The sequence below is a fragment of the Manis javanica genome, chromosome X (genome assembly GCF_040802235.1).
Source record: "Manis javanica isolate MJ-LG chromosome X, MJ_LKY, whole genome shotgun sequence".
NCBI lineage: Eukaryota > Metazoa > Chordata > Mammalia > Pholidota > Manidae > Manis > Manis javanica.
In genome coordinates this window covers 138,047,613-138,067,138 of record NC_133174.1, presented here as the reverse complement: position 1 = coordinate 138,067,138, position 19,526 = coordinate 138,047,613, and the positions used below count along the sequence as shown (strand labels likewise).

The following is a 19,526-nucleotide window of genomic DNA, read 5'->3' as shown; positions in this document are numbered from 1 at the left end:
TTTTTTCTCTATATTTTAAAATGCATTGCCATAGATTTTTATAACAGCTCTATTAAGATATAATGCACGTGCCATGCAATTCCCCCTTTTAAAGCACATAGTGTGATTACCCCTCCCCCAAACCTATGAGCAGTCACTTCCCGATTTCCCCAATGACCCTTCCTCAGCCCCAGAAACTCAGATGCCCATCCCCAGGAAGAAATAAATAATCTACAGTGTATATACACAATGGAATACAAGCGGTCAAAATAAATGAACTGAAGCAACACAAACAATATGCATGAATCTCTGTGATGTAATTTTATGTGGAAAAGAAATAACCCTTAAAAGAATGCAAATAGAATGGTGCCTTCCTATAAAGTGAAGTACAACTGCAAGTTTCTGACAGGGCTTCCAATGACTTCCACCCCTGGTACGCATGCCTCCTGGTACGCTTTCCATATCCTCAGTGTCCAGTGTGGCACACTTGGCACGCAACGTGTGTTCTCCACAGGCAGACTTTGGAGCCGGCGGACTTCAGTTTGAATCCTAGCTCTGCCGCCGACTATCTGTGTAATGTAAGACAAGTCACCTAGCCCCTCCAGAACCCAGACCATCTCATTCCTGGAGTGGGGAGGGGATTGAGCAGCACCAGGAAGGGGAATTCATGTTCGTCCTCTCCTGCATTCCAGGCACCAGGCTAGATATGTGATGTTCCCTCTACAATCCCATGGGGCCTCTCAGTCTGCGGATGATCTTCAATAACCAAATCGAGGTAGCAACTCTGTGGGGGGGGGTGGATTGTGCTCCTCAATCAGCTGCTTTTATTTGATAAATTAAATACATGTGGAAGAGAGAGTCTTGATATAGAAGAGCAGCTCCAGCACAAGAGGATTAAAAAAAATCATGGCTAGCCCAATATTTTTAAGTGACGTATTTCAGCCTTCTGCTAATGTTTCATCCCTGAAATATCAGCCCCTTTTCATGTAAACAGCCGAGAGTTCGGACAGAGGACAAAAAGCATCATGTGTTCCCCATCTCTTGCAGGGGGAACTGTCAAGTGTTGCGATGAACATGGTCACAGAACCACTGCTGACATGCTTCCAGAAGTTTTTTCAAACAAAACCCCACCACAGGCCTGGAACAAAATATGCAGCCCAGGAAAATGTGTATCTCATATTTCCTGTGTGGACTGAAAACACCAACTGTGGCCTGAGGCCAACAACAGGAAGGTTCTTTGAGCTTTCCCTCAAATGCTCCTGGTTTAGAAACACATTTAGAAGTGTGAGTGTGGAAGGGGGAAGTACCCTTCTAGGCCAAGGGATTTAGTTGCCCTCCAGGGAAATGTCTAGCTCTGACACTCTGGTAAGATCATGCCATAACAGACAGATCCTAGCCGGTGTCAGAGCTGCAGATTTCCCCACAGGGAAACCAATTTTAAAGAGCCTGAAGAAAATGCAAATTCCAGACTAGTCCGAAGATGGAAAGACTGAGGCTGACAGCATGAATGGTCTGTGATCCCAAGTTATAAACTTTCCCTTGTGGGGAAATGCAAGCTTAGACCTGTTACCCTTTCTGAACACTGCTAAGCCTTGACATGATCCCCTTTCAAACCTGCTTCTCCTCGGGGGCTCTATCCTTTTGAAAGACTTTGCCATCCCTCCAGTGCCCCACATGAGAAAAATAGTCATTCTCAACTTCTTCCTCATCCCCCACATCCAATCCCCCAGCAAGTCCCAGCAATGTTAAATATCTCTTGAATCCAGCTACTGTCTTCTACCTGCCTCATCACCACTCTTGTACAAGCCCCTAGCATCCCTCATCTAGTTAGACTCCAATGACCACCCCCAGCCCATCTCCCTGAATGGTAGAGGCAATGCTATGTGTTCACACATCGGTTTCTCTCTGGGCACAAAGAATGACCACGTCTCCCAACTGCCCTTGCACTTCAGTTGGGAACCACCGAATATGAACAAGAGTGATGCAATGCCACTCCCAGGCCTCACCCCAAAGCCCATTCTGAGCGACATGTTATGGATTTTCTTTACTTCCTTTGTGTTTCTGGTGTCCTAAGACACCATTGCCAAATCCAAGGTCACACAGATTTACACCTATGTCTCCTACTGAATTTTATAGTTTTAGCTCTTACATTTAGGTCTTTGGCTCATGTTGAATAATTTTTTGTGCGTAGTGTGACGTAGGGCTCAAAATTCATTCATTTGCATTAGTTGTCCCAATTGTCCCAACACTACTTGTTTGGAAGACTATTCTTTCCCTCACAGAATGGTATTGATACCCTAGTTGAAAATCAATTGGCCATACGAGCATCGAAAAGACTAAGAACAACAAATGCTGGTGAGGGGGAGAAAGGGGAACCCTCCTACACTGCTGGTGGGAATGTAAGCTAGTTCAGCCATCGTGGAAAGCAGTATGGAGGTTCCTCAAAAGACTAAAAATAGAAATACCATTTGACCCCGGAATCCCACTCCTTGGAATTTACCCAAAGAATACAACTTCTCGGATTCAAAGACATATGCACCCCTATGTTTATTGCAGCACTTTTTACAATAGCCGAGAAATGGAAGCAACCTAAGTGTCCATCAGTAGATGAATGGATAAAGAATATGTGGTACATACATACAATGGAATATTATTCAGCCATAAGAAGAAAACAAATCCTCCCATTTGCAACAACATGGATGGAGCTGGAGGGTATTATGCTCAGTGAAATAAGCCAGGCAGAGAAAGAGAGAGAAGTGCCAAATGATTTCTCTCATTTGTGCAGTCTAACGATGAAGCAAAACTGAAGGAACAAAATCGCAGCAGACTTAGACTCCAAGAATGAACTAGTGGTTACCAAAGGGGAGGGGTGTGGGAGGAGGGGTGTGGGAGGCTCACTTTGTCAATTTCTACAAATAAGCCACCTGGGGATTCTGATAGGGATTCAATCTATAGACCCATCTTGAGAGTGTTGCCATCTTAACAATATTGTCTTCCAACTCACGAACATAGGATGTCTTTCCATTTCTTTGGATATTTTAAACAAACAACATTTTGTGGTTTTCCCTGTATAAGTTTTGCACTTCTTTTGTTCAGTTTATCAGTAAGTTTTTATTCTTTCTGATGCTGTTGTAAATAGAATTGTTTCATTTTCAAATAGCTCATTGCTAATACAAATTTTCACATGTTGATCTTATATCCTGCAACTTTGCCGAATTCATCTATTTGTTGTGAGTTTTATTGGGAAATTCCTTAGGATTGTCTGTATACGCAACCATGTCATCTGCAAATAGACACAGCTTTATTCCTTTATTTCCAGTCTGGCTTTTTCTTTTTCTTCTCTCATTTCCCTGGCTAGAACTTCTAGTACAATTGTGAATAGAAGTGGCACAACTGGGCCCCTTGTCTTGCTGAACTCAGGAGCAAAGCTTTCAGTCTTTCAGTGAGTATATTAGTTGTGGGTTTTCCTAAATGCTCTTCATCAGGTTGAAGAAGTTCCTTTCCATTCTGTTTTCTGAGTAGGTTTTTTTTAATCACTGAAGTGTGCTACTGCATTTTATCAGCCACTTTTTATGTACCTATTGAGATGATGTAGGTTTTTTTCCCTTTATCAGTATGGTATCCCAACTTGTTTTTAAAGCTGAAATCTTGGGAGGATGGCTCAAAATACAAAAGAAGGTGCGTGGAGGGGGAGGGGGGTGTGCTCTCTGTCTGAAGTAGAAAGGGAAGCCTGGGCTTGCCAAGCTGGCCCACCCCACCAGCCATTCCCTCGCAAGTAGTCCTGGGCTCTGCAGGAAATTAAGCCAGGGGCCAAGAACAGCAAATAGCCCCCATGGCTCTCATCCGAAATCCCTTGCTGGGCCTGCCTCTGTCAGCCAACTCCGGCCCAACCCTCAGCCCCAGGAAGCCCAGGTGAGCAGGGATGGGTGATCACAAGTACACAACCACTTTATCAACAGCAGCTCATTAGCATCCAGCAAATTGCATATTTGTCCTTGCATAAGACTCCAGAGCCAACTGCCCCTCTACCCCTGGCTGAAGGGTTGATTCAGGGACTTCAGAATCCTTAACTCTTGCCCTTCTTGGTGTTATCTTTCCAGTAAATGTTAGTTCAGATTGATGGTTACAGCCAAGTTTGTACTTCCAAAACCTTGATTATAATCAACCCAAAATACAGAGGTTCAGTATCTCAAACAGATTGTAGACAGCCCACTGATTACTTTTGGAGAAGACTGATTAAGAAACTTTATTACAGAAAATGAATGCATCTAACATCCCCAAATACATTTGTGCAAAAACAAGACACACAGGAGACATAGACAATAGTTGTTACATCACAGCCTTGTTCTTTCCAATGGTTATCCTTCAAGATGGGGCAAAGGGGTTGGAAGAGAGAGGTGGTTGGAGAAAGCAGGTACTGTTCTTTGATTTAAAAAAACAAAACAAAAAAAAATGCAACAGGTTAGCTTTGCAAGCACACACAGTGGGCCAGGAAATCAAGCTAAGCTGAAGTCGTAGGAGGAGCAACCTCATGGGCCAAGCAGCCCCAATCTCTTTAGAACTAAATGTCTGCATAATCAAATCTCACTTAACAGCTCCCTTTCCCTGCCTCTATGGAGCCAAAAGGAAGTCCTCCCCCTTCCACGGCTGACATGGTGAGAGTTGAACTGGTTACAGATCTAGGAGCTCCGCTTAGAAACCTCTCCTTTGTGACTACAGGTTGAGCTTCTCTTCTGTATTTGACCAGGTTGGCCACAGCTCTCCCATCTTGACCTGCTACACTGTGTCAGGCAGCAGCAGCTTTAGCCTACAGTGCTAAGCGATAGCTGGAGTGAACTGTCAAGGGCCTGGCTTAAGCAGGAGGTGCAATCCTGGAACAAGCCCCTCTGGGCACACCTCAGGACCATGGGTTTTTTAATCAGTGCTTCATTTTCTAGAACTAAAAAAAAACACATTCAGGACAAACAGTTCCGATGTGAGAAGGAATAATGGCTCTGACTACAGATTAGAAATCAGACTGACGACCGTGACCATGATTTGTACCCATCCAGGACCTGACAAGGTGGCGAGACATGTAAGGTTCCAAATAGTGATACAAGAAAAGCTGCTTTCTCCTGAGTAATGTCTTTAAAACACTCCCAAGGGCTTCACAGCTTCCTGCATAGCTGAGTATTTATGCTAGACAGTACTCCACTCGCCGGCAGCACGGTACCCTGCTTTACTGCCAAGTTACAATGTATGCACATATCAGCCCTCAAAATGGTATCCCATATCACTATTTGCCACAGTAACCATCACCCTTCACCCGAGAAGTTGGACAGAATGTACCATCCACCAACTTCAAATAACCACTGAAACAGACCTCAGTTCTGCCAGTTTCAGGACACTGAGCAGTAATTAACGTTTCTACTACATGAACTCAAACTGTGGGTAGGCCATTCTATCCTCATCTGAGGCATTCAGGGCTTCCAACAGGGGGTATTGTTCCCCCCCACCCCCATCCCCCACTGGAGTCCAGGAGATGTTGATCAGAACAAACATTCTGCTCCAGGTGCCTGCAGGGTGGTGAGGATGAAATACAAGGCTTGTAAGTTTCAGGCCACACCTTAACCGAGTTCCTGCTGTTTAGCAATGAAGTGGGCCCCACAGTGTGCGGTATGGGGGAGGAGGGGGGAGAAAGTAAACCTACATAGTAGTCAGCCTCCATCCTGACCACCCACCCACCTTCCTTCACAGCTGAAAGCAGCTCCTACATTCAACAGTGCAGACTTCATCTTAATGCCACCCAAACACAAAACCATGTGGCATCATCAGGAACCCTCTTCATCTCTGTCCCTAAGTAAGCTGGCCACATGAAGTAAAAGAGAGGTCAACAGATCCACACGGAGGCCAGTCACCAAATGCCACCGAATGGGGTGGTTGGTATCCTAAGACTGCTGTGAGCCAGAAATTAAGACTGTTATCATAGAGAACCGTTTTAAAAATGTAATACTGTTTATTTAGCTTCAAAAACATCTTAGCATTCTAAACATACAAAAAAATAACAGAACATTGCAAATTATGTTGAGTACAGAAGGTTCTTGAACTTTCATTGATGCAGTGGCTCTTCGCTTTGCTGACAATGAAGAGTTCTACAGTTTGTTTAAAAAAAAAGTTTAAAACTACCATACTTAACTAAAAACAATCCAAACACTTCTCATGCCAGCTGACCCCCTTTTTTCACAGCTAAGAATGGCAGCAGAATGCTATGTCACTATATACAAAAACAAGACAACCTGAAGCTACATGGATGCTCATCGCAGTGCCCACAGGCCCAGCCTCACAGTGCACGCCCTGAGCTCCGAGCTCCGGCCCCTCCAAAAGGCATCTTCCCTACGGCCTCAGCGCAGCAAAGAGCATCAAGGGTGTGTCTCGGTTGTTTTGTTCTTTTTACAAACTATAGATATGTACAGCTGAGAACTCAGGATTTCTAGCCAATAACCATATAGTTAACACCACCTTAAAATTAAAAAAGGAAATGCCAGAAACATCTTTAAATGCCTTGTCACACCAACAGCAAAGTGCACCAAGTGAGGAGAACCCAAGAGCCTTTTCATTTTAAAAATGTTTGGAAATATGTACAACTTTGATACAGTTTCAGGGTGCTCCAGACACCCATGGCCACTTAATGTAAACCACTGACAATTCCTAGAGCACTCTGAGAGACTACGGTATGATGGTGATCGAATTGTGTATTTAAGACTAATGAGGGCAACAGACACGCCTCAAATAAGAGAGGTGTTCGTTACAGCGCTCTAAGGTATTCTCACAAGGAAACAGGTAAACCGTTTCTTTATTCATCATCCTCCTCCTCCTCGTCGTCGTCGTCATCGTCGTCATCCTCATCTTCCTCAACCACCTTTTTCCGGGCAACTTTAGCAGGACCCTTGGCGCCATCAAACTTTCCTTTAGACTTATAGTCGGCGACATCCTAGAGGGAACAAGGACAAGCTCCAAATGAACAGCCAAGCTCTCCTGTGGCTCTTTTAGCCAAGGGGGGAAGGAAGCATGCTGCTGCCCCTGCCTCAGGATGAGAGAGCAGGAATTGAAGAGCAGACAGACAGACCTGCTGCTATTCCAAGTAACTTCCAGATACAAATTTGCCTTGGCCATGCAATCTAAAAAGTCAATGGGTACTCGTGTCCTTTCAGGCCTGTTAACAGCACCATCCAGTCCCCTGCCCAAGGGATCCCATGTTATCAAATTTCATAGCCTGCCTAAAGTTGTCCCAAAGACAAAACTCTGTTAGGAGGCCTATACACCAGTCCCTGTGGCCAGCCTGGGGTGGAAGAATTGGGTTAGCACTGACACCCCAGCCCCCTCGCACCCAGGGCAGCTGGCTGCTTGCCTGTCCAGGCTGGCAGGCTGGCCCCAGGCTGAGCAAGCTCACACTCCGGTCCACCTCACCTTCTCATACTTCTCCTTCAGCTTCGCCGCCTTATTGTTGTAGGGCTGCTTTTCACTGTCGCTCAAGTTATTCCACATCTCACCCAGCTTCTTCGCCACGTCTCCAATAGAGATGCCAGGGTTTGTAGACTTTATCTTAGGGCGGAATTCTGCACAGAACAGGAAGAATCCAGACCTAGGGGTAGAGATTACATAAATTGAATGAGAACCCACAAGAACATGCGAGCTTAGTGAACGTTCCATGTTCCTGACCCCACCTACTTCCTGGAATAAAACTCCTCCCTAAAGTGAGGATACTACATACATTACAAAGCTGTAGCTTCTAAAATATTGAAGATGTTTCAGAAATACATGGGGCCTTCTCAGTCTTTCAGTTACGGGGGAAGGGGTAGAGAACATACCTAAGGCCCCCAACACCCAGGCCTGAGCTGCCTCCTTCCCAGTGGAGAGGCCAAAAAGCAACCACCATGAGCACACAGCTCACCAACACCTCAACTTCAGCCACAGGCTGGCCCCGCACTGCACTTCACAGCTCCAAGGACAGAATGTTCTGCAGAGGTTATCTCAATGCTTTTTTAGGTAAGGTGTCTTTTTAAAAATCCTTCAAGCAGGAGATCTCCTAACTGTTCTCCTGAATCCTAGTCACTTACGGTGGCCTTTTGGGAGCATTGGGGTCCTTCTTCTTCTTGCCTCCTTTAGCTGGTCCATAATCCTTCATTTCCCGGTCATAGCGTACTTTATCTGCCTTTGCCATTTCATCAAATTTAGACTTCTCTTTCCCAGACATTGTCTGCAAAGAACAGGACCTGTTAAATTCCTAATGCAGTGACCACATACCTGTTCAGCTGACCTGTAATTAAAGTGGCAGCTGCTATAACCATTTGCAAAAGGGTTTTAACAGCCTTAAACCGTTGTAGAATCTTAAGAAATAAAAGCATGCACAACAGATTCCAAAGACAGGCCAGATGCATCTAAGTAAAGAGGAAGAAAACAGTCACCCGGGGCTACACTGAAGGTAAGTAACTCCAAGGTGTGAAATCCAACTAAGACTAGCTTGAGGGATAAAAAACAAAAAAAATACCTTCCACCTCTCAGAGCACTTCTTGGAAAACTCTGCAAAATTAACAGGGACCTCTGGGTTTTTCTTCTTATGTTCCTCTCTGCACGTCTGCACAAAGAAGGCATAAGCAGACATCTTGCCCTTTGGTTTCTTGGGATCACCTTTAGCCATCCTGACTGTGATGGATGCAAGGGAGAGAGACAAAGAAAAACAAATACAATGAACAGAAGCCACCCACAAATATTACATCAAAGGCAGAGCAAAACCAAAATTAAGGTTGCCTGTTAGGAAGCATCCCTCCCTGCAAAGCCTGATGCCCCTGGCAGCTGAAGAGCAGAGTGGGGGAGGAAATTAGCTTCACTGTCGCTTGTCATTTAACTTTTCACCAGCATGAAGCGCGCTGGTTTGCACTTCTCTGAGAGGAATCAAGTTCTCCAAACGGAACCGACCCAAGTAGGGTGGCTCGGCACTACATTCCGATTCGGAGCTACTATGTTTTAGGAACTACAACCACAAAGTGGGAAGGGCACCGGGAGGACACATTTGTAGGGGTGCAGGTGGTTGATAGAAGCTTGAAACCGAAGATTTAAGGCTAGCTGTCGTCTCTGTAACTCCTGTGTTAAGAGACAGAAATCCTATCACCACTGCAAAACACCAGATCAAAGAACAACTATAAATAGGAAATATTTGAAATGTCACTATTGTCGATGCGTCCTGGCTTATAAAAATGAAAACGGCTTTTACAAGAAAGGTGAGCTAGCACGGGCGCAGGTATCTCTTACACTATTAGTTCAAATCTGTCACTTTGTCATTATCTAAAGGGGGGGGGTGGATACCAAAAGGGCTAGTCTTGCTCATCTGAAAAGTGGAACGCATGTCCAGCCAGGAATACTTTCTCCAAAGTTTCCAAATAAAAATGCAGCTGCGGCGTGTCATCATCCCTGTCCCACCCCCCAGCTTCCCGCCATCTTTTCCTTTTCCCACACCCAAGGTCATCATGTAAAACTAAAGCGCGCCCCTTTGCAGGGACCAACCGAAGGGCTGCAGTAGGGCCCCGCAGTGGTTGCGACGGTGGGGCGGGACGGGGCGCCAGGGAGCCCCCGGCTGGCAACGGGCAGCCGGGCTCGGCCCCGTGCTGGGTCACCCGGACACCCATAATTCACCTTCCATTTTGTCAAAAGCTTCCTGATGAAAGAAAGTGCCCCTGAAATCCACCGCTGTCACCCCCGGGAGACGCGCGGAGCCGGGGGCGGCAGCAGCAGCGGCGCGCCGGGGTCGCGGAGCCGAGCGGGCAGCGGCGGCGGCACCCGCCGTGTCTCCGAGCCCCGCTCGCTAAAATGGCTGATCGGCGCGCGGCCGGCGCAGGCGGCGGCGGCGGCGAACAAAGCGGTCCGGACCCCGCCGCCGCGCCCGCTCGCTGGCCCCCACCCCGCCCCGCCCCGCCCCGCCCGGGCCGCGGAGCTGCGGGGGCGACAGGGGTGGCGAGCCGGACGCCCCCCCACTCCCCGCCGGCGCCGGGCACACTCTCTGGGATAACAAAGACGCCCGTGCAGCCATGACGCTCGGCCGCGCTGGAGCCCGCGGTGGCGCCCCCGGCCCTCCCCGCCGCCAGCCCGGGGCCGCGGGAGCCGAGGCCAGAGTCAGCGCGCCGGGCGGCCCCCGCCACCCGCCCGTCCTCCCTTCGCCGGAGCCCAGCACCGCGCCAGCCATGATAGCGGCGGCGTTGGGGCCCGGCGGGCGGGCTTAGAGCGAGGGGCGGCCGGCCCGCGCCCCCCACCCCCGGCGCCAGGCGCTCCCGCGACGGCCATGTTAATGCAGAGGCAGCAGGGCAGCCCGCGGGCCCGCGCGGTGCCCGGCCGAACCCGGGAGCGAAGTTTTGCCCGCGCCGCAACCCCTGGCCGTAGCGGGCAGCCCGCTCCCCGCGGAGTCCGTCCCGGGCCTGGCAGCACCGGGCCCCCTTCCCAGTGCCGCCGCCTGGCGCCGGGACGCTCGCCGCCCGAGCCCGCAGCCGCCCGGACTCGCGCCGCCGCTCCCGCAGCTGCCCAACATCTGGCCTCGAAGGGCCTTGGCCTCTCGCCCGCTGGCCCGGGGGCGGCAACCGCCCGTGACTCCCAGAGGGAACCCAGCCCCGACAGCGGGAACCCAGGCTGAAGCAGTGAAAAGTTGAAACACCTGAATTGCTTCCTCCTTCCCGGCCACCTCGCAAGAGGGAAGGGGAGGGGGCGGGCAGGGCGCGGGGGGAGAGGCAGGGGGGCGGGGGCGGCGGCGGCGGCGGCGGGGCGAGCGAGCTCGCGGCGGCGCGGGCCGGAAAGTTGTGCGGGCGCTGCGGAGGCGGCGGCGGATGCGGCGGCGGCGGCGGCGGCGGGCGCCGCGAAACGTACCTGTATTGTTCGCTAGTCTGGGAAGCACAGGACACGACGCGCAGCTCAGCGCTCCCCAACCTCGCGCTAGCTGCCTCCACGAGAGCCGCCTGATTGGCCAGCGGGCTCCGCCGTTTAAAAGAGCCTCCTCGCCCCGTCATTGGCTGTGGACCTCATGCATATTAAACAGGCGCGGGCGCCCATTGGGCGCGGCCACTAAGATCATTCATTCAAATAGAACAACACGCCCGCGCTTGCTGCGGAGGCAAAAAAGAGGGCTAATATTCTCGCTTTCCCACCCCTCTCAGCCCCCTCCTCAAACTGAGGCTGGTATCTCCAAGGACTTTGGAGAGGTGGCCCCTCCATTCCCGGCGGCCTCGGCCTCTGGCGTGGGCAGGCGAGGTAGAGCCCGACTGCGCTGCCCTCTGCTCCCGCTCCGCCGCGGCCTGGGGGACTCCGGCCCCGGTCCCTGGCCAGCGAGCTCCAGAAAACCTCCGGGGACCGATCGGCGAGAGTCGACGATCCTCCACCTCTACCCAGTTCCGCCGCGACTCCGCGGCAGGAGCCTGGCCGCATCTCACTCCTCGATGCCGGTGGATGGCAGCTGCTTGTTTGCCAAGACAGCGGGGTTTAGGTATTTGCACCTCGCTGCCCCTCCCAAAAGGAGTCCCACTGCGCTAGTGCGGATCGTGCTCGGCTAGGCTCTTTACCCTAATTGCCAGAAAGTCTGTGCCTGTAGTTGCGAAAAGGACAAGCTGACTGGGCTAGAGGAGGAGAACAGAGTTCGGCAAAAGCAAAGTAATAGCGAGAAATTCTAGTTTTGTGGGCAGGGAGGCCCCTCTTCACTGCCTTAATTCAGGCCCGCATTCCCTCTGCTCTCCTTATACACACCCTGGTGAAGAATAAAAGTTGTTGGAATGAATGAATAAGATTTGACTTGGCCTCGGATTGCCACTGGCTTGTGGTATGGCCTTGAGCAAGTCACTTTTGGGGAGAATTCAGGCAGTGGTTTTCAAAGTGTGTGGTGGGGGACAGTATCACATCTAAGTGACACTGCTTGGAAATGCCCCATAACTGGGAGTCATTGGTGGAATTAATAAAATGGGGGCATGGCCAGGGATGCTAAATGTCCTGCAATGGGCAGGACAGTTACACATAAGGAAGAAATGTCCCACACAAGCTTCCTGGAAAGAATGGGGAGAAAAGGAAGGGTGAGAAAAAAGGGGAGTATATTGTAAGGGTTGAAATTTGGAGAAAGTAATGGAAGAGGCAGCATGAGTTTTTCTATAGGCATTTCCCTTTCCAAAGCACTTTGAAAGGCCAAGATAGCCAGCTAGTTATAATTCCCATTATTTAGAAATGAGACTCACCAGAAGATGAGTTCTCCAGATGCTGTTTCAAAGTGTACAAGTAAGCTGACCTCACAAAGCACCTGCCTTCCACCCCCACACTTGCCAACTCCTCTGAGCCTCTTGGCCAAGCCCAGGCTCCTGCAGCTGGCACTGCTAGGCTTCCATCATTAGGGATCCAGTTGAGACCAAAAGGCAAATAGTTCTGCTTTTGACAGGGCCAACACATACCAAGTCATTCTCTGAGGTCCCCAGTTTGCAGACTCTCAGGCAATCTGACATCTTAGGGCCACCTCTTCTAATTCTCTGCCCAGTTAAAGCTAGCGGAGTGGTTGCTTACCTTCTGCTTACATACCTCCACTCATAGGGAGCTTACCACCTCCCTTCTGTGCTGTCCCTTCCATCTCCAGCAGCCTCTGAGCCTTGGGGTCACCATCCTACATAGAGCCCAATCCCTAACCTTTCAGAGATTTCATGGCAGGTCAGGCCTCTTCACCAAACAGACAGCACATGTGCACACGCACACCCAGCACACCTGGGGCATTCCCAGAGATGGCAGCTTGAAGGCCACACAAGAAATAAGAGCACCTCCCAGCCAGAAGAGACCTTACAGCGAGTGGGGTCCAGACACCACCCTTAAGACCCCTTCCTCCCCACCCACTGCCACAGGCCTGCCCAAGGGGCTCCTATTTCCGTGTACAAAGTTCAAAGGATGAAAGGTTTGTTCTTACTCTTCAAAGGAAATATTTTCATCTCTGCTCCTGCAGAAGTTCCTCCTTCTATCAAGCAGAAGTACTTGGCCTGAAGCTTAAACCTATGGTCGCTCTCATCAGAACTTCACGGACAGTGACTATGACATCACTGAGCACATCAGAGAGCTGAAGATGGTTGTCATGGTTCCCTCCTCCTGCCCCCAACAAACACATTTCACCCCAAGTCTCCATGTCATCTCAGGTCCAACCTCCTGGATTCCTCTGTCCCTTCCCCACAAGCCTCTGTTGGGAGTTTCCTCACAGCACGGTTTTCCCCTCGGCGCGGCCTGTCTGTGGCACCATGCCTGAGCACAGGCTGTGGCCCAGCAGGCTCCTACCTCAGCAGAAACTCATAATTCAACTCCATGTTCATGTATTAAATACCTGCTAATCACAGAAGGGGGATGAGGTGAAGTGGGGTTGGGGCTGGAAGGCAACGGCAAGGCAGTGGATCTGGGCTCTGTCACTGACTTCCTGGTGTGCCTTCTGCCGTGTCACCTAAACTCTCCCAGCCTCAGGGGCATCTGTCAAAAGTGATTTGACCCATCTTATCCACTCCAGGCACTGTCCAGTCTGCTTGTGTGTGAAAGTGTTCTGGTTGTCACCAGTAAAAGGCCAACCAGAGGAGGCCCAAAGACCAGTCTGGAAGATGAAAAAAATAACAGAAATTCAGGGGTGCCCAGGCATGTCCTGGACTCAGTGGGCCCAATGCTGGCTGCCTCCTCTGTCTACAGCAAAGCCCAGTGCCCAGCTGGGGATAGCTCCAGCTGGTCCAGGTGATGGAGGGCACTCTGGGCCTTTTCCCTGGCCCTTCTGGGAAGCACTCAGCCACACCAACCGCCCCTGCGGCCCAGCACCAGGCCAAACCCATCCACACAGGGGAACCTCAAACCAGAATCCTGCTTGACTGCCTGGAGAGGTCAGGAAAACAGTGAAAGCAAACAGGAAATAGGAGAAAGTGTGGCAAATGCTCCCTAAGGAGGTTTTTGGTTCCTGTCAGTTCAAGACCCCAAAAAGATTAAGGGGAGACCCCATCAGTTATCAAAGATGAAACATTCCCCATCCCCCACTCCACCACCCTACCCCAGGTCTTCATTTGGGCACCTAGGGCTTAAAGGTAACATCCCTGAGTCCCAAGCGGACCAGCCTCCTTATGAGAATCTGTGGAAATGCAGGGATACAGGGCAGGAGTGGGGCCAGTTGTTGAATTTAAAACCTGTTAAGGATACTGGTGAGGGTCCTACAAGGAAGCATACGCTTTTAGTAGGGATCTAAGAGCCTTTGTAATTCACATCACAGGTAGGGAGTCTTTAACTGCAGGCTTCTAGGCCTTCCCCAGGCCCTTGCCCGCCCTGCTCACCACCACCTGACCTGGTTCAAGGCCTGGAGCCCCCTATCTCTCCCCCCTCTGCTCTTAGGTGGGAATTGCATTCCACGGGACTTTTTTCCCACAGGAGTCAGTGGCTGAGCCAGGGCTGGAAGCCTTGTCTCTTGGTCCTTAGCGCCACGCTTGTCCTACCCTTAATAGCTTGGCTCCACCTTGGGTGCTACGGCCAACGGCAAGCGGGCAGGAGCGGCCAGCACCCCCGAGAAGGGGTTCCCCGCTGGAGCAGCCAGATCCCTCGAGAAGGGGTTCCAGGCTTGCGGCGGCCGCCAGACAAAGAGGCGCGTGGGGAACGGGGCGGATGGCGCCAGGTACAGGTAAGGCCGCAGGGACCTCGGGGAATGCGGCGCGTGCCTGTCCAGGCTGGTGCGGCCCGCGCTCGCCTTCCCGCAGGCCGCTTAGGCGCTGCCGGCTTCCCCCGGCTCCTGGGCTGGTGGAGAAGCGAGAGCGGAAGCAACGCGTTTGCAGGGCCCAGCCCGGCTACATCCCCGGCGCCAAGTGGCCTGCCCGCCGCTCCTTTTACAAGAACTGAGAGTGGGAAGTGGGTCAGCTCCCGAAGGATGCCTACATTTTACCCCCACAGCGCAGCCTGGGGCCAGCCTAATCAGTGCCAGGCCGTCGGGGCCAGGCATGGCCGGGCATGCCTGGTCCTGGGGGGAGATGGCAATGAAGGCAGGGTCCCTGCCGTCCAGGCACCCAGGGGCCAGGGCAGAGGGCAGTGAAGCGAGGGGACACTCCACTGGCCCCCAGCCCATTCCCAGAAAGGCCCCACCCTTTCCTGTGCTGCTGGGTTGCCTGGTCTAAACTACCTGTCCAACACCTGGCAACCAGAACGCGGCAGGCTCTCCTTGTCCCCCACACCCCAAGTGGCCCCCGGCTACCCACGCAGGCCTCTGCACTTGCCCCGTGAAATGCAAAGGCCCGGCTCTGACTCGCCCAGCAGCTAATGGGCCAACATACCCCTCTTCGGGAAACTGTACAAGCTATTTCTCTTCATGTGAACCAAAAAGATTCCTGCGGTGGGGAGGGGGAGCTGAAGACTGCCTCTCTTTCAAATGGCATTGGAGTTGCTATTTTTTAAATGCTCCTGACACCCTGTTTATGGGCCTCAGTTTCCCAAAATGAAAAGGGGAAGCCGGAGCTGGTTCTTCTCTGGGGTCCCTTGGGGCATCCATGTTCTTAGTACTGCTGGTGGGGCTTCACAAAGGGAATGAACAAGGCTCCTGTCTTCAGCTGCCCCCAACCCCACCCCAAAACAAAACAAGCCTGAAAGGTGGCACTCTTCATGAACCAGTACTAGGGGCCACTGGAGGATGAAAGTGCTGACAAGGACAGCACTTACACTGACCACACTTGTCATCCCCACTCCCTCAGCGTCAGTCTGTGCTCAGCACAGCAGCCACAGGGATCCTGCTAAGTCAGACCCTGTTCCTCCTCTGCTCAGAACACTCAGAACTTTACCGTCTCTTCAGTCTCTCCAGTGTCCGTCAGAGACTCACAAAGGCCGGCCCCCACAACACACACCTCTGAGTCCATCTCTCACTTCTCTCCTCACCCTGTCCCCACGTCACTCAGCAATAGCCACCCCAGGCCCTTGGCATTTGCTCTTTCCTCTGCCTGGAACACTCTTCCCACATAAATCTGCAAGGCTCTCACCCTGGCCTTTCAAGTCTTTGCTCCAGCATCACCTTCCCTGACGACCTTATTGAAAATGAAACCCGCAACCCAGCATTGCCTCCCTTCTACCCACTGCATTTTCTCCCCTCTGTCCCCTGCTTCATTTCTCTGCACGACCTAAAGTACTATATACCTTTACAACATTTATCTTGCTGTATGATGGCCTCTCTACTAGGCAGTGGCCCCCTGAGGGCAGTAACCTCTGCCTGTTCTGTTCTCAGCTCTCTCCCCAGTGTGTGGCACAGTAGCCACTCCATTCAGATTTGTTAACGAATGAATGAGTTTTCCTTTGACCTTGACTGCACCTTTACCACACTCCAGGTAATCCCCAGGGCAGGAGGAACATCCTTCCTTTCTCAAGGCAGGGTCCCCACCCTCAAGCAACTTGCAATCTAGAGAGAGCAGCCACGCCAGCAGCCATAAACAGAGTCTAGGATGAAATAAATGCCAGACAGAGGGACAAGCAAAGTAGAGCCAGCGAAGGTCAAGAGAAAGGCTTTAGTTCTGATTGTGGGTGGAGAAGAGTCTGGAAAGGCTTTCTGAGTAAAGGGGGTCACTTTGAGCTGGACACGGAGGGGTAGTGAGGTTTCCACCGGCAGAAAAGGAGCAAATCACTGCAGGCTGTGGGGAAGCAGACCCTGAGACCAGAGGTGTGAAAGTGGGTGATGAACTGGTGGGCCGACACGAAGGCTAGAGTGCTGGGGGAGGGTGCAGTAAGAGCCCTCTGGGGATAGGTGTCCTGGCAGATGTTGTCATCTGCAGGTTCTTACAGGCCCTAGGCAATGGAGTCATTGCTGGATTTTGAGCAGATAGTAATCCAATCAAAGCTCAATCTATCTGAGGGTTGCTCTTGCTGTGTGTTGGGGGTGTGCAGAGAGGGAGAGGCAGAAAGCTGGTGTGGGCCAGGATTTGGAATCTCGGCAGTGAGGATGGGGTAAACTAGCTGGATTTGTGCCTCACCCACCTCCCATTCAACAGTAGGTGTGACCTTTCTTCAAAGTGTAAATCTAACCCTCAAGACAGCCTTCCAGGGGCCTCCCCCCACCACCGCGGGGAGGATGGACCCTCCTGGCTTCTCCAGACCAGGGAGCAAGCCTTGCCTGCTTCTGCAGCCTCTTCTCCCCTGCCTCCCCTTCACTCCTAATACCGATTTCGTACCTGGACCACCACGTCCCCACACCCCACACCCAGGAGTGGAGTGCATGTGTACCTGCCCTTCCCGCTGCCCTTCCCTTCGGGTACCTAGGCAAGTCCTACCCACCCTCAAGACTTCAGCCCCATCACCCCCAGGGAGGCTCCCAGAGATATCCCCCAGCCACTTTTCTTTCTCCCTCTGATCTTCTTTGTGGCACTGCTCACAGCCGCCATTTGGCCACTGTTTTATTGGGTGATGGCTTGTTGAATGTCTGCCTGCAAGTAGCATAGGGTTTGGACCCGGGAGACCGTCAGAAATACTAGCTGAGGCCCGAAGGCCTGAGAAGTGGAGGGCCGCCTTATTGGCAGCTAGGTGTGGGGGTCACGCCCTCCGGGGGGCCATGACACCTGAGCTGTAGGATTAAGATGGGCTGGACCAGTGCCTCTGAATGCATGCACCCACACCCATGCCAGCCCTACCTCCACAAACTTTCATTCCACAAACACCTGGTGGGGTCCTAGTCCTGTGTAGCTTGTCCTGAGTGGGGGCAACCGGGCCAGAAGCCTGGAAAGGGGGCACTTAGCCCAGAAACTGTAATTGCCACATAGACCTGTGGCACCTCTGAGCAGTAACTGAGCCCCACTCATCTTGCAATGGCTACACCTCTGTGGGGCTCAGCCCCAGGCCTCACACAGTGTTTTCTGTGAGGGAGAGTTTTGCCCACTGCAGAATTAGTGTGTGATAGTGCCTCATGAAGTATTGGGCAAGTAGTTCTATGTTTCCAAATCCAAACCGACAGAGGTAAAGCAGAGGAACTAGCAGCAGAAAAGCACAGGCAGGGGCTCTGCTCTCTGCTCTTCTTCAGCTTCAAGGGGCCCTGGAAAACCCCTGGACAATCCCTGAGCTTCAGTAGTCCTGCTTCCCTTTCTGTCCAGTCAGGGAGCTGCAGCAGAAACCAGATGACCTCCAGAGCCCTGTTTCACAGTAATGTCCACTGGAGGAGAACACAAACACTTCCAGGCAGCAATCCCCAACCCTGCTCCCCAGATGCCTGGAAGAGAGCACACTGTATATGCCCAGTGAATACTTACCGAATGAATGGATGAAGATGCTCTGATTCTATGATCTTACAGCGAAGTGGAAAAGGCATTTGTATTTGTAAATAGGTCTCCTTTGGTGATCATTTCTAATGATTCGGAACAGCTTTTTAAATATATGAATCTCAGATCAGCCTACATTGAGTGCATTTGTGTCTGTTTACATGATTTATCTAGATTATCATCTCAATTTTCCACTTACTTTTGGATATGCTGTACCTGGCCTGCAAGATTTACTGGTTATCAGAGAAAAGGACAATCAGATAAAATGGTAAGAATAAAGGACTGTAAACATAAATTACAAATGGCCCAAATCAGACTATAGAACATGATGATAATTAAATGAGAATAATAATGCTACTTTACATTTTATTTCTTAACAGTTTGTAAGGTGCTTGCATACCTACTATCTAACCTGTGCCCTACGAAGTTCCCATGAGACATTTGAGCAGATTTTGGAAAAACTGAAGCCCAGAGAAAGTCAAATGTTTTTCCCAAGGGCTCCTGGCCATGAGGGGTAGAATTGCAACTAGAATCAACATCTCCTGCCTCCCAGTCTTTTTTAAAGGCTTCACCACCTGGTTGTTGTCAGTTGGCAAACAAACAAGGAGAGGGGGCATCCATGTAAAGCATTTACTGTGTCAGTGACCAGCCAGGACTCCTGCCTGCCACAGAGAGAAGAGCAGCAAAGGTCAAAAGGCCTGAGGGCAATAGCTGAAGCCATCAGAGAGTGACCTTCCAGGACCTTGCCCCAAGTAGTCCCGAACAAGCTCCCCACCCCACTCCTCCCCCATGTGCATCTTGGAGAGCAGTTCTACTGTTCCAGCATCCTGCCCTGTTCCTCACTCTCCATCTCCCACATACGTGCTGTCCCCATATCCCATTGATTCAATCTCCTAAATATCTCTCAAAACCAGCCGCTTCTCCCCACTCCCACCACCCAGCCGCCATCATCTCTCGCCTGCTCGCGTGAATGGCTACAGGCCACCCCTCAAGAAATCTTGCCTTATAATTTACTCCTTCCCCCTCTTCCAATGAATCTAATAACATACTATAGCAACAGCAATAAAATCTTGATAATCCTCAAGCCAGAGGATTCAGCCTATGCAGATTAAGTAAATGTACTTTACAGCACAATCTCTCACTAAGCACAAAATATGTTTCTACACTTGTTTATTCATTCCTAACAACCATGCTAGATTGCTCACAAAACTTTTACCAAACATTAGACAAAGTCAAGCCTCTCTTTGAGCATTTTTTTCTTGACAACAGCAACCAATCATGATA

At 50.9% G+C, this 19,526-nt stretch overlaps 1 protein-coding gene across 4 annotated transcripts; it reads right to left on the bottom strand.

The window, feature by feature from the left end:
• Window positions 1–5,951: 5,951 nt before the first annotated feature.
• HMGB3 (high mobility group box 3) lies at window positions 5,952–13,026 on the bottom strand. 4 transcript variants are annotated; one of them, XM_073227564.1, is made up of 5 exons: window positions 12,926–13,026; window positions 8,507–8,661; window positions 8,076–8,215; window positions 7,426–7,600; window positions 5,952–6,949 (listed from the first exon to the last, which is right to left on the bottom strand). In XM_073227564.1, the coding sequence occupies exons 1-5, from the start codon at window positions 12,945–12,947 to the stop codon at window positions 6,812–6,814; spliced, it is 630 nt and encodes a 209-aa protein (XP_073083665.1). In that variant the 5' UTR covers window positions 12,948–13,026; the 3' UTR covers window positions 5,952–6,811. The 4 variants fall into 4 exon arrangements, with proteins under 4 accessions (XP_073083665.1, XP_036856407.1, XP_036856411.1 ...); XM_037000512.2 differs by lacking the exon at window positions 12,926–13,026 and adding an exon at window positions 10,867–10,968; XM_037000516.2 differs by lacking the exon at window positions 12,926–13,026 and adding an exon at window positions 10,658–10,776.
• Window positions 13,027–19,526: the final 6,500 nt, after the last annotated feature.

Bases quoted from the DNA above. Each gene is read 5' to 3' on its own strand.
- HMGB3 (XM_073227564.1), bottom strand. From the start codon at position 12,947: ATGAAAATATTTCCTTTGAAGA. The intron at 8,662-12,925 runs GTAAGAACAAAC...CATCCATCACAG, and splicing joins GAAAATATTTCCTTTGAAGA to TCAGGATGGCTAAAGGTGAT. The intron at 8,216-8,506 runs GTATTTTTTTTG...TGTTCTTTGCAG, and splicing joins AGTGCTCTGAGAGGTGGAAG to ACAATGTCTGGGAAAGAGAA.